This window comes from Thunnus thynnus, chromosome 17 (genome assembly GCF_963924715.1).
Source record: "Thunnus thynnus chromosome 17, fThuThy2.1, whole genome shotgun sequence".
Lineage (NCBI taxonomy): Eukaryota > Metazoa > Chordata > Actinopteri > Scombriformes > Scombridae > Thunnus > Thunnus thynnus.
In genome coordinates this window covers 11741929-11753877 of record NC_089533.1, presented here as the reverse complement: position 1 = coordinate 11753877, position 11949 = coordinate 11741929, and the positions used below count along the sequence as shown (strand labels likewise).

General features: G+C 40.4%; 1 protein-coding gene across 1 annotated transcript; it reads right to left on the bottom strand.

Moving 5' to 3' along the window:
- Window positions 1-582: 582 nt before the first annotated feature.
- Window positions 583-11646, bottom strand: LOC137168609 (myosin heavy chain, fast skeletal muscle-like). Its single transcript, XM_067571301.1, has 40 exons — window positions 11551-11646; window positions 11245-11467; window positions 10852-10995; window positions 10605-10761; window positions 10463-10490; window positions 10272-10383; window positions 10096-10188; window positions 9952-10015; window positions 9730-9828; window positions 9536-9639; window positions 9301-9439; window positions 9074-9192; window positions 8812-8961; window positions 8562-8732; window positions 8172-8478; window positions 7903-7976; window positions 7727-7814; window positions 7520-7637; window positions 7310-7433; window positions 7075-7211; window positions 6706-6961; window positions 6189-6431; window positions 5899-6075; window positions 5630-5779; window positions 5426-5512; window positions 4934-5323; window positions 4646-4772; window positions 4445-4563; window positions 3605-3801; window positions 3296-3479; window positions 3042-3207; window positions 2739-2863; window positions 2283-2591; window positions 2000-2203; window positions 1764-1889; window positions 1505-1675; window positions 1296-1400; window positions 1119-1214; window positions 860-991; window positions 583-704 (listed from the first exon to the last, which is right to left on the bottom strand). The coding sequence occupies exons 2-40, from the start codon at window positions 11446-11448 to the stop codon at window positions 687-689; spliced, it is 5814 nt and encodes a 1937-aa protein (XP_067427402.1). The 5' UTR covers window positions 11449-11467; window positions 11551-11646; the 3' UTR covers window positions 583-686.
- Window positions 11647-11949: the final 303 nt, after the last annotated feature.

The following is an 11949-nucleotide window of genomic DNA, read 5'->3' as shown; positions in this document are numbered from 1 at the left end:
GAGACTTAGTGACTCGACTACAACACTGCCTGATTGACCGCTACGTACATGCAAATTTCATCCACCGTCATTCCACCTATTCTTATAGAACTAGGGTTACAATAATATAACCTTCATTACATAGAATGCTGAAAATGTTTTTGTTAATGGTATGGGTAAAAGAGTAACAAAGTTCATTATCCATCGGTTTGGATAAATGACATGCTAATGGGAATTAATTGTGGCTCTGAAGGTTATATTTTGCCTATGATGCTGTAATTATGTTTAAATTATGACTCTTAATTTCTGCCTCTGTAAAATGTGAAGGTGTCTTCTAAGCTTGAACCTGACAATGCTATCACTCTTCCAAAAAGTCTCATTTTACCGGACATTGCCATGTGGGTATGAATCATGATTATTCCTAGTGAAGTAAAATGTTAATATTGAGCTGAAAAACATCATCATCCAGCCAACTAGATAAGTGATGTACCGCAACACAAATTCTAGCCAAGTTAACTGATGCAGCTACTGTGTTGAACACTGTGTGCTCAAGTGTGACTTAAAGAGAAACTAGAGAGTAAATAATACAGAATAAATATAAAATTATGAGAAAAAAAAGTTTATTGAATGAATACATTGTAAGAAGACAATTCAACAGCTAGATCATATTTTATGATCTCTGTTGAAAGGCGCCCAAAGGATGTCTCTTATTCAGCAGCATCAGACTAGAAAGAAAACAAGAAAAAAAATCAGCATGTATTCTTATGATAAAAAGTAAATAATAAATGGTATAAAATATATTTAGCTTATAATAAACTTCAATAACCCCGTTGAACTAAGGTGCCCACAGAATAATTTTTGTAAAATATCACATGGTTACCTTTCCATGATCACGGCTCTTGGCTCTCAGCTTGTTGACCTGGGACTCAGCGATGTCAGCGCGCTCCTGAGCTTCCTCCAGCTCATGCTGGACCTTCCTGAATCTAGACAAGTGAGTGTTGGCCTGCTCCTCCTGTTAAGGGTTGGGAGTTGAAGTATGTTGTATTTTTTAATATGACATCATATTAGTATGGTTTCTTTCTGTAGTTATTGATTTGTGCTACATTCCTATATGAAAAATTACAAAACATTTGACTCACAGCCTCCTCAGCCTGTCTCTTGTAAGCCTTCACTTTGAGCTGCAGCTTATCAACCAGATCCTGAAGTCTATGCACATTCTTCTTGTCCTCCTCAGTCTATACAAAAAAAGGAGTGTTATTGATGGAGTATAGAATATAGATAAAATCAGGATAGTTTTTAGTTAAATCAGAAATTACCTGGTAAGTCAGCTCCTTCACTCTCCTCTCATATTTGCGGACTCCCTTAACAGCATCAGCTCCACGTCTCTGCTCGGCATCAACTTCGGTTTCCAGTTCACGGACCTGTAATGTGATGTTATACAGTTTGTCAAAACCTTGTTATGGGATTTTAGTAGTGAGAGAGATTTAATTTATAACATCCTAAAGTGAATATATTATAAGCATACCCTTGACTCCAGTTTCTGGAGCTGCTTCTTGCCACCCTTCATGGCGAGGTTCTCAGCCTCATCCAGACGGTGCTGCAGGTCCTTGACTGTGACCTCCAGGTTCTTCTTCATCCTTTCCAGGTGAGCACTGGTGTCCTGCTCCTTCTTCAGCTCCTCAGCCATCATGGCAGCCTGAAATGATGGGCATCAAGGATGAACAGGTATTTGGTGAAGTGAAATTGAATTTTATAAAAAAGAAGACTCATAAACATAAACTCACATCAGTGATAGCCTTTTTGGCTTTCTCCTCAGCATTTCTTGCTTCCTGAACAGTGTCGTCCACTTCACTCTGAACCTGCACAAGGTCAGACTCCAGCTTCTTCTTGGTGTTCAGAAGACTGGTGTTCTGGATATTAAAAAAGTCACATTTAATTTGATATTTGTTATGTATAACAAAGCTGGTATGTATACTTATTCTGTATAAAGACATTTTCTTGTGAATTACTGAACATAAACCTGAGAGTGAAGCAGTCCGACACGCTCACTAGCATCAACCAACTCCTGTTCAGCCACTTTGCGTCCTCTCTCTGTCTGCTCCAGAGCGGCTCTCAGCTCCTCGATCTCAGCCACCATCAGGCCATTTCTGCGATCCACCATGGCAGCCTGTTCCTTCATGTCTTCCTGTCCTCTGACAGCATCATCAAGGTGCAGTTGGGCATCCTGACAACACGTGGAGAAAAAAGAGTTAACTTTCTTAACTCTTCAACATTTGTTTATTCGGTGATTAGACAAAGCTCACCTTGAGCTGTCCCTGGACATTCCTCAGTTGTTTCTGGGACTCAGCAGCCTGCCTGTTGGCATGGCTCAGCTGAATCTCCATCTCATTCAGGTCTCCCTCCATCTTCTTCTTGACTCTCAGGGCATCATTCCTGCTCCTGACCTCAGCATCGAGAGTGCTCTGCATGGAGTCAATCACCCTCTGGCTGTTCCTCTTGATCTGCTCCATCTCCTCGTCCTTTTCTGCAAGCTTCCTGTCAACCTCACCTTTGATCTGGTTAAGCTCAAGCTGAACACGGAGAATCTTGGCTTCCTCATGCTCCAGTGTGCCCTAAAGGAAAAAGTTGAACATGTACCTAAAGGTTACCAGTCTTTCTCATGATAATTAAAGAAAAAATCAAGTGGATGCATGCCATTACATAAATGCTTTTATATTTTTATCACATAAGTGGTCTGATATTGTAATTTAGATTTTTACCTCTGCTTCCTCCAGTGCTGACTGAATTTCAGTCTTCTCAGTCTCCACAGTCTTCTTGGCTTTCTCCAGCTCATGGATGCTCTTTCCGGTCTCACCAATCTGTTCAGTCAGGTCTGAGATCTCCTCTGTAGAACACCAAAAGGCAAAATCCAGTTTAGAGAAACTTAGACTATGCTGTATACATTATAACTAGAAAATTAGGTTTTAACACCACAAAACCTTTTGACCTACACCTATAGAGGTCAAGAAAGAACCCTTACAATCACTATAAAAGTTATATTAAATCTGATGGGATTGACATACGCTGCAGGTTCTTGTTCTCTCTCTTCATGGTCTCCAGCTGATCCAGAGCCTCCTCATAAGAGTTCTTCATCTTGAACAGTTCAGTGCTGAGAGAGCGAGCCTCCTTCTGGGCTCCTTCCAGCTCTGCCTGGCCCTCCTCATATTTCTGTTTCCATTCTGCAAGGACCTAGAATGATAGAGATGAATAACAATGATTAATTACTAAGAAATATTTGTGTTTCACTCGTATCAGTGTGGTTTTGATTTCCTGTTACCTTATCAAAGTTCCTCTGCTTCTTGTCAAGGTTGGCAGCCAGACCATTAGCTCTCTCTACATCAATCATGAGGTCTTCCACCTCACCCTGTAGCCTCTGCTTGGTCTTCTCCAAAGAGGCACACTTTGAGTTCACAGCCTCAATGGACTCCTCAGCATCCTGCAGACGCTGGGCAAGCTTTTTCCTGTTGTGAAAAAGTATTTGTTTACACTTCATTGCATAGTGATAGCAACATATGGGAAATGTTATCTGGAAAAGCAAGCAATTGAATTGAAAACTAATTTAAACTCTGAAAACGTAGTGACTTACTTGGCCTCCTCCAGCTCCTCAGTGCGCTGGATAGCGTCAGTCTCATATTTGGTTCTCCACTGAGCCACTTCGCTGTTAGCCTTGGACATTCCACGCTGCAGCTCAGCTTTAGCCTCTTGCTCCTCCTCAAACTGCTCTCTGAGCAGGTCACAGTCATGGCGGGCTGACTGAACAGCATGGGCCAGGGCATTCTTGGCCTGATGAACATGGCAAGAGGCATTTTAATTGATCTATTAAGTATACAAATATTATCTAAATCTTGTTTAGATACATAATTTGTTATGGTGGAACATGTTGATTGAGTCATTTAGTTTTGGATAATTTACTTTTACATCTGTCAGATTTGCTATTTAGTGTAGTATGTGAGACTTAGAATACAGGAATTCAGGTGAAAGGTGTTTGATGAGGAAGGAGAAACTGGTGTGTTAGTGGGAGGTACTTAAGTCATAAAAGACAAGACTGAGATGTAGCAGCAACGCTGCAGGAAGAGGAATAGGTCAAATTCCCACAAATCTCCTTATCAATTAAATGGTAATATGGTAATAACATTCCTAAACAGGCAACCCAACATTCACAGCAACTTTGCACAGTGATTGGCCAGGTATGGTGGTAGAAAATTAAGTGATGTTTGAATTTCTCTCTCAAGCTCCTTTTTGCCTTCTAACATGGTCGGATGACATGTTGCACAAACTTTTTTTTTTTTTTAATGCATAACAGCCAGCAGACCTGATGGGTTAGTAGTAGGTTCTAGGTGAAGGTGGAGAAACAGGTGACTGACTACATTTGAAAAGGAGGACTCAACTCATCCCTTGTTAAAAGCTAATAATAAACTTGTTATACCTTCACTTCCTCTTCAATGTGTCTCTTCAACTCCTCAATCTGCTGAGTGTAAGCCTGCTTGCCCCTGGTCAGCTGGGAAACAAGAGCGTCTTTCTCCTCAAGCTGGCGGGAAGACTCACCTGAATGATAAAAAGTAAATGTGTTATTCATCAAAATAATCATTACTGGTTTTATTACTACTTTTTATCACAAGTGACTCACCATTCTCTGTCTGCAGTCTTGCCCTCTGTGCACTTAGGTCATTCAGCTGGCGCACATTCTCATCATTTTTGGACTTAAGCTCACTCAGCTGGTCCTCAAGAGTTCTGCACATTTTTTCCAAGTTGCCCTATCAAGAACACAACATGATGTATTTAAAAACATTTACATGAACAAAGCAAATGTTGAGCATTTATCTAAGTTGAAAGCTACTGCCATATTTATCCATTATAGGTCATATTTCTAAGCATAATGAAAAGCAAATATTTCAGTTACAAACAAAACACTCACTTTGGATTTAGCAACAGCCTCCATGTTGCTGGAGAGGTCATCAATCTCCATCTTGTACTCGCTCTTCTCCTTCTCAAGCTTCTGTTTGACACGCTGGAGGTTGTCGATCTGCTCTCCCAGCTCTGCAACACTGTCGGCCTGCTTCTTGCGGAGAGCTGCTGCGGTAGCTTCATGCTGCAGGGTTGACTCTTCAAGGTCACGGCGCAGCTTCTGGAACTCAGCCTCACGCTTCTTGTTCATCTCAATCTGAGCGGCTGTTGCTCCACCAGCTTCCTCAAGCCTTTCACTGATCTCCTCAAGTTCCCTGGAGAGGTCAGCCCTCTGCTTCTCCACCTTAGCCCGAGCAGCCCGCTCAGCCTCGATTTCTTCTTCCAGCTCCTCAATACGAGCCTAAGTTTGATGATAGTAATATCAAGAAGGCTTGTCAACTGGAACATACTGTAACAAGATGTTTTTCAGTCACTGAGTATAATATTCATGTCAAATACTAACCTGAAGTTCCTTGATCTTCTTCTGAAGCTGAGCACCAAGAGACTGTTCATCCTCAATCTTGCTGAGCAGCTGGCTGGTCTCAAACTCCTTCCTGGAAGAGGAAAAAAAACAGTTATTGCTGTTATAGTTTTAGTTTTGACTCAGGATCATTGTGTTACATTATGGCAACAGTCCAATGTAAGGGTTAAAGATGAAAAAGAAAACTTGCTTCTTGATTTTCTCCTCAGATTGCTGCTTGTCATTCTCCAGATCCATTATGGATTCCTGGGCCAGTTTCAGATCTCCCTCAAGCTTCCTCTTGGCTCTCTCAAGGTCCATACGGAGCTTCTTCTCTTGCTCCAGTGATCCCTCAAGCTTTTGAGATGATATTATAATGTTGACATAAATAATGTTTTGAATTTTTATCATGGAATGTCAATTCTAACACACAAGCTAACAATACAAACATGTTATCAAAAGTAATGTTTTCTCACATCGTCCACTTGCTGTTCAAGCTTTGTCTTGGACTTGGTCAGAGTGTTGACTTTGTCCTCCTCTGCCTGGAGATCGTCCAGTGTTTGCTGGTGAGCCTCTTGGAGGGCTTTCTTCTCCTTGGTTAACTTGGCAATAGACTCATCTTGAGATGCCATCTCCTCTGTCAGGTTTTTCACCTAAAAGTGTCAGGCAAGGTGCATTATTTCCATCACTTTATATATAAGTTTTAAAGCTAACCTTATATACAGTTTTTTTTTATATATAAATGTAGGTTTAAAATTATTCCAACCTTGTTTTCAGTTGCATGTTTCTCCTTCTCCACTTTAGCCAAGGTGAGCTCCAAGTCATCAATATCTTTCTTCAGCTCAGAGCATTCGTCCTCCAGCTTCCTCTTCTTGCCAGTCAGCTCAGCATTGATTTCCTCTTCATCTTCCAGTCTCTCAGTTGTCTCTTTGAGTTTGGCCTCGAGTTGGATCTTGCTCTTAATCAGACCTTCACACCTTTCCTCAGCATCTGAGAGGTTCTCAACTTCCTACAGTATATTTTGAACATAGAGTAAGTTAATAAGTTAGTCATTCTCTGAATGTACATAAATATTTTCAGGCTTAATGAAAAAAAAAAAAATATTTTTAATATATTCGTTAACATTCATCAATCTACATGTTTGGACAGACACATAGAAGATGAGATGACCAGAAGAGTATGTGGCGTCTTTAAATTTCAAATAGATGAAAATGTTAGCGACAGAATTCAATTAGTGTAGTATGGATGTGACAGAATCACACTTGCTTTTGTATCCTACTTACAGAAGCCACTTGCAGTTGCAGGTCATTCTTTTCCTGCAGCAGGGAAACCATCTTCTCCTCCAGCTCCTTCTTCTTGGCCAGGGCAGCAGCCAGATCTGTTGTCATCTTCTCATAGTTCTCCTTCATCTTCATCAGCTCCTTCTCAGTCTCAGCACTCTTCAGAAGAGGCTTGATCTTGAAGTACAGATTCATCCATGGCCAGTTTTTGACATTCATGAATGAACGGACATTGTACTGAATAGTGAAGATAGCATCTCTGGAAAATGAATATGAATAAAGTGTCATTTTTACTGCAATGTGACTTCACAAAAACAGCTGTAATCTACTTCATTGGACAGAACAGCTCAGTTTACTGTATGACAATCATACCTCCTCTCCATCATCTTAACAAACTCTGTCCTCATGAGGAATCCTCTGCAGAGAGCCTGAGTCATGGTCACCAGACTAGCCAGTTTCTCATCTCTCATCTCCTCCAGTGTACCCAGCAGACCAGCTTTGAAGAACACCTGTGTGGTTGTTTGAAGGAACTCAGTCATCAGCACAAATTGATACAAAAGGACATATGTACATGGCATATGTATTGAAATTGTTCATAGAAATTAACCTTAGTGTGCCCAAACTTATACTGAGTGTGATCCACATCAATGGAGCCTAGCAGCTTCTCTGCAGCTTTCTTGTTGTCAATGAACTGTCCCTCAGGGATGACACTGGCATTCAATACTTTGTATCTATAAGAGAAAATTATGTTGTTACATACAATTTTTTAACTCAGCTGAAATTTAACTTGAGTTGCTCATATTAAAAATTGCATCACCTCTGCTTGAAGTCACCGTAGAGGATTCTGCTGGGGAAGCCCTTTCTGCAGATTCTGATGCCTTCCAGCACACCGTTACACCTCAGCTGATGGATGACCAAGAAGTTCTCCATAAGACCTGAAAGTTGCAAATTCATATTGTTTCAAATATTTCTTTTAATCACTGTGTCACATTTAGTGTGAAAAGCTCAGCTATGTGCTTCTAACCTGGGGTCTTTGATTCATTAGGAATCAGGCAACGGACAAAATGAGGGTGAGTGCTCCTCAAGTTGGTCATCAGCTTGCCCAAGTTCTCCTGTGGATCAACAACACAAGATAAATGGTCAACAATATTTCAAGATGAGGTTTTTAATTGGTATCCAAAAATATGAAACAATTCATACCCTGAAAAGAGCAGACACAGTCTGGAAGGAACCACCCTTCTTCTTTCCAGCCTTTTTGCCACTAGCAGCGGCCTCTGTTTTCACAAACATTAAATTTAATTAAAGGCACTAAATAAATAACTTTGTAGAATTTCTTCTAAGTTTTCTTCTCTGTGGAAATGGTATTTTTTAATCAAGTCAAATGCATGTATATATTACCACAGAGTAATTATCAGCTTTATACTATGCCTGAACCAAGTGTAACAGACACACAGTTTCTAATTTCTTACCTTCACCTCCACCGTGTTTTGCATACAGGAAGGCCAGAAGTTTGTTTGAGGCCTTCTGGTAGAGCTGGACAACTGAGTCATTCAGGGGGTCCTTGTTCTTGTCCAACCAGCCAGTGATATTGTAGTCCACTGTACCAGCGTAGTGAACCAGGGAGAAGTGAGCCTCAGGCCTGCCCTTTACAGGTTTTGGCTTCTCAAAGGCCTTGGTCTTGCCAAGATGCTGATCATGCAGCTTGTTCTTGAAAGTTGTGTCAGAGGCCTTGGGGAACATGCACTCCTCTTCAAGGATGGAGAAGATGCCCATTGGCTGAGGAAAAAAAAAAATCGCATAATGGAAGAAAACATTTGCACATGAATCAAGAAGCCACTTCGACCTTATTGACTACTTACCTTCTCAATAAGCTCAATGCAGGCAGCCAAGTCCATACCGAAGTCAATGAACTCCCAGACAATGCCCTCTTTCTTGTACTCCTCTTGCTCCAGGACAAACATGTGGTGGTTGAAGAACTGTTGCAGTTTCTCATTGGTGAAGTTGATGCAGAGTTGCTCCAAGCTGTTGAACTGCAATTATAGTAATATAATCAGTCATAGAAAAACATTGTTGATGTGATACAACTCAAATGTTCTTCAAATCACTGACATCAAAGATCTCAAATCCAGCGATATCCAACACTCCAATGAAGAACTGTCTTGGCTGCTTTGTGTCCAGCATCTCATTGATACGGATGACCATCCACAAGAACATTTTCTCATAGATAGACTTGCACAGAGCACTGACAGCATTGTGGACCTAGAAAAAAAGATTTTAGAATGAGATTTTGTCAGAATCATATTTTCGTGTCAAAATGCAAATATTGCCGTTTTATATATTTTTTTCAAACATTAAATTTTCTTTATCTTACCTGTGGCACAGTCTGACCTTTGGTCACCATCTCGTTTCCGACCTTGACTCTGGGGTAACACAGAGCTTTCAGCATATCAGCTGAGTTCAGGCCCAGGAGGTAGGCGATTTTATCAGCCACTGATAGAAAAACAAACCTTTAGTTATCTGTGAACTGAAACATGTTTAGAAAAATATGTTACATACTAACCCATGGTAGATTTCTTAAAAGATATCTATCATAATTACCCTCAGTGCCTTCAGGTTCAGCCTGCTCCTCACGCTGCTTCTGCTTGAAATGCATGTTACCATGATGCATCACAGCACCAGTCAGCTTGTAGATGCCCATCTTCTCCTCAGCATTGAAGCCCAAGATGTCAATAGCAGTCTACATTGTACATGAAGCATAGTTATTGGTATTTGAACCATTTTCCTCAGTTGTCTTGAGCATGCAAGATCTATTTAAATAAAATGCTTTTCTTACATCTGTTGCAATGAACTCCTCCACATCATCAATGCTTTTGACAGTGATTTCACCCTGACTGACCATTGGGTAGTCATAGGGGTTGGTGGTGATCAGAAGAGCCTCTAGAGGAGCACAGTAAAAACACATATTATTGTTTAGTGTTGTCTCTGGTATTGTTTCAGTTTCAATTTCAATTTTGCAAAGTAACATACCCAGGAGCTCAGGCTTGTGGCCAGTCATCAGCTGATAGAAGATGTGGTAGCTCCTCTCAGCAGACAACTGGAAGGTTACACGGGACTTCTCCAGCAGATCTAAGAAAAACAAATTTAACCAGACACTGTGAGATTACTCTATTACATTTTAATACTATTACTTTATTAAAGCCCAGATTATAGCCCAGATGAGTCTTGAGTCATACCATGGTTGAAACTTACATGTTTCAATATCAGCTGAAGCCAGCTTTCCAGAAGAGCCAAAATGGATTCTGATGAATTTACCCTAGAGAACCAGATCATTGATAACATCAATTTTTGTAAATTAGCAACAAAATACCTTGACATGTTCCCTGGATTACTTACAAAACGAGAGGAGTTGTCATTCCTCACAGTCTTGGCATTACCATAGGACTCCAGCAGAGGGTTGGCTGCCACAATTTGGTCCTCAAGGGAGCCCTGCAAGAGAGGATTTGAGTTACATAAACATTCAAATTAACTCTCCTCTTAAACTTAAGTTTTATCTTAAACAACCAATTTACCTGCATCTTGCCAGGTGTTGGCTCAGACTTCTTGGCTCCAATAGCTGCAATTGTTGCAAAGTACTGGATGACACGCTTGGTGTTGACAGTCTTTCCTGCACCGGATTCTCCACTGGGGTATAAGAGACACATGTCAAGATTCTGCTTTATTATCATTACATGATTTAGCATTATGGTTCTGTTATACTTACGTAATCAGGATAGACTGGTTCTCACGATCTGAAATACAAACATAGAAATTTCTCATGAATTCCGTTTTTGTAATTCCTTCAATTCCTTCCTTATGTTTAAGTTCAATTCTACACAATTTAACATTGCTAACTTTGACCTTACCTGTGTGCATGAACTGATAGGCATTATCAGAGATGGAGAAGATGTGAGGTGGTGCCTCAATCCTCTTCTTGCCTCTGTATCCTCCCACAACTACAGCATCATACACTGGAAGCCACTTGTAGGGATTCACCACAACGCAAAACAGCCCAGAGTAGGTCTGTAATAGCACAAATAGAAAATAAACATAGTGTTAACATTTAGATATGCAGATATAAATGCACATCGTATTAGTAAAGTGGAAACTCACGTAGATCATCCAGGATGCAAAACGCTCTTTGAGGTTATACAACACACAGGGCTCGTTGAGGTGGGTCATCATGGCCATGTCCTCAATTTTATCAAACTTTGGAGGGTTCCTGGGAAAGATTTCATCTTCTTTCACAGTGAGTGTCTGAAGAGATATAGTGAAAATACAGTAAAAATGTTTTTACTAAGATTTTTCTTCAAATTTAGAGTTAATCAGATGGATGTTCTTGTTAACCACTGTGTCAGTGTGAATTTAAAACCACTAAATGTTTTCCTAAGATATAGTTTTAAATAAATGTTAACGGAAAGAATGGCATCCTCCTACATAGAAAGGGTCTTCAATGGAAATAGATGGGAAAATGTTGTTAAAGAAGTAAAATAATGAATTGCCTACCTTACCACAGTCTGTGTCAACTGTGGCTTTGCCACCCTCTCTCTTCACAAGTTTACCCTTGAGGTACATCTCCTCCTTATCAGTCACAAAGAAGGCGGTTTTGGCATCAAAAGGAGCGGTTTGTGCTTCAATCCTCTCCTTCTCTGGCTTCCGGAGGTAGATGGCCGCCGGGCCATAGCACTCCATCTCCGCGTCTGTGCTCATGGTGGCACTTTAGTGGAGACTGAAAAGATAGTGTTAAAATATCAGCATGATGTCGTAATGGTGTTGTATCCATCTGATGTTGGAGATTTTGACATCTTTTACCTCAGCTGGTTCCAAAAAATGATGAGTGGTAGAGTATCTGGTGGAGTCAAGATGCTATAGAAAAGATGATTAAACGTGAGTACAATAACTTTTTTCAGTTTGGTTTTCTCATTTTAAATCTTCCTGGCAAAAAGTCAGTTTGAGAGCAGTCAAGCATGAAGGTGGTAAAACTTATTCAGATTTAACTAATAAGTGCTAGCTGTATTCAGTTGAATCATGAAAGTTCAATTCTCTCCCATCCCCTCAACTGCCCCCCACAATCAGAGAAATAGTACTGCTCTTAATGATCACTTAGTATACAGTATGTGTTGAGACAGGATGTGTACTGGATGTCAACACAAATGAATTAATTGTGCGATTTCTGGAAAAGAAAACTACTTAAATGGGTTGAGAGTATTT

Excerpts from the sequence above, each read along its gene's own strand:
- LOC137168609 (XM_067571301.1), bottom strand. The coding sequence starts at position 11,448 with ATGAGCACAGACGCGGAGATGGAGTGCTATGGCCCGGCGGCCATCTAC. Across the intron at positions 10,996-11,244 it reads TTGACACAGACTGTGGTAAG|ACACTCACTGTGAAAGAAGA; the intron begins GTAGGCAATTCA and ends ATATCTCTTCAG. Across the intron at positions 7,815-7,902 it reads CTGTGTCTGCTCTTTTCAGG|GAGAACTTGGGCAAGCTGAT; the intron begins GTATGAATTGTT and ends GTTGATCCACAG.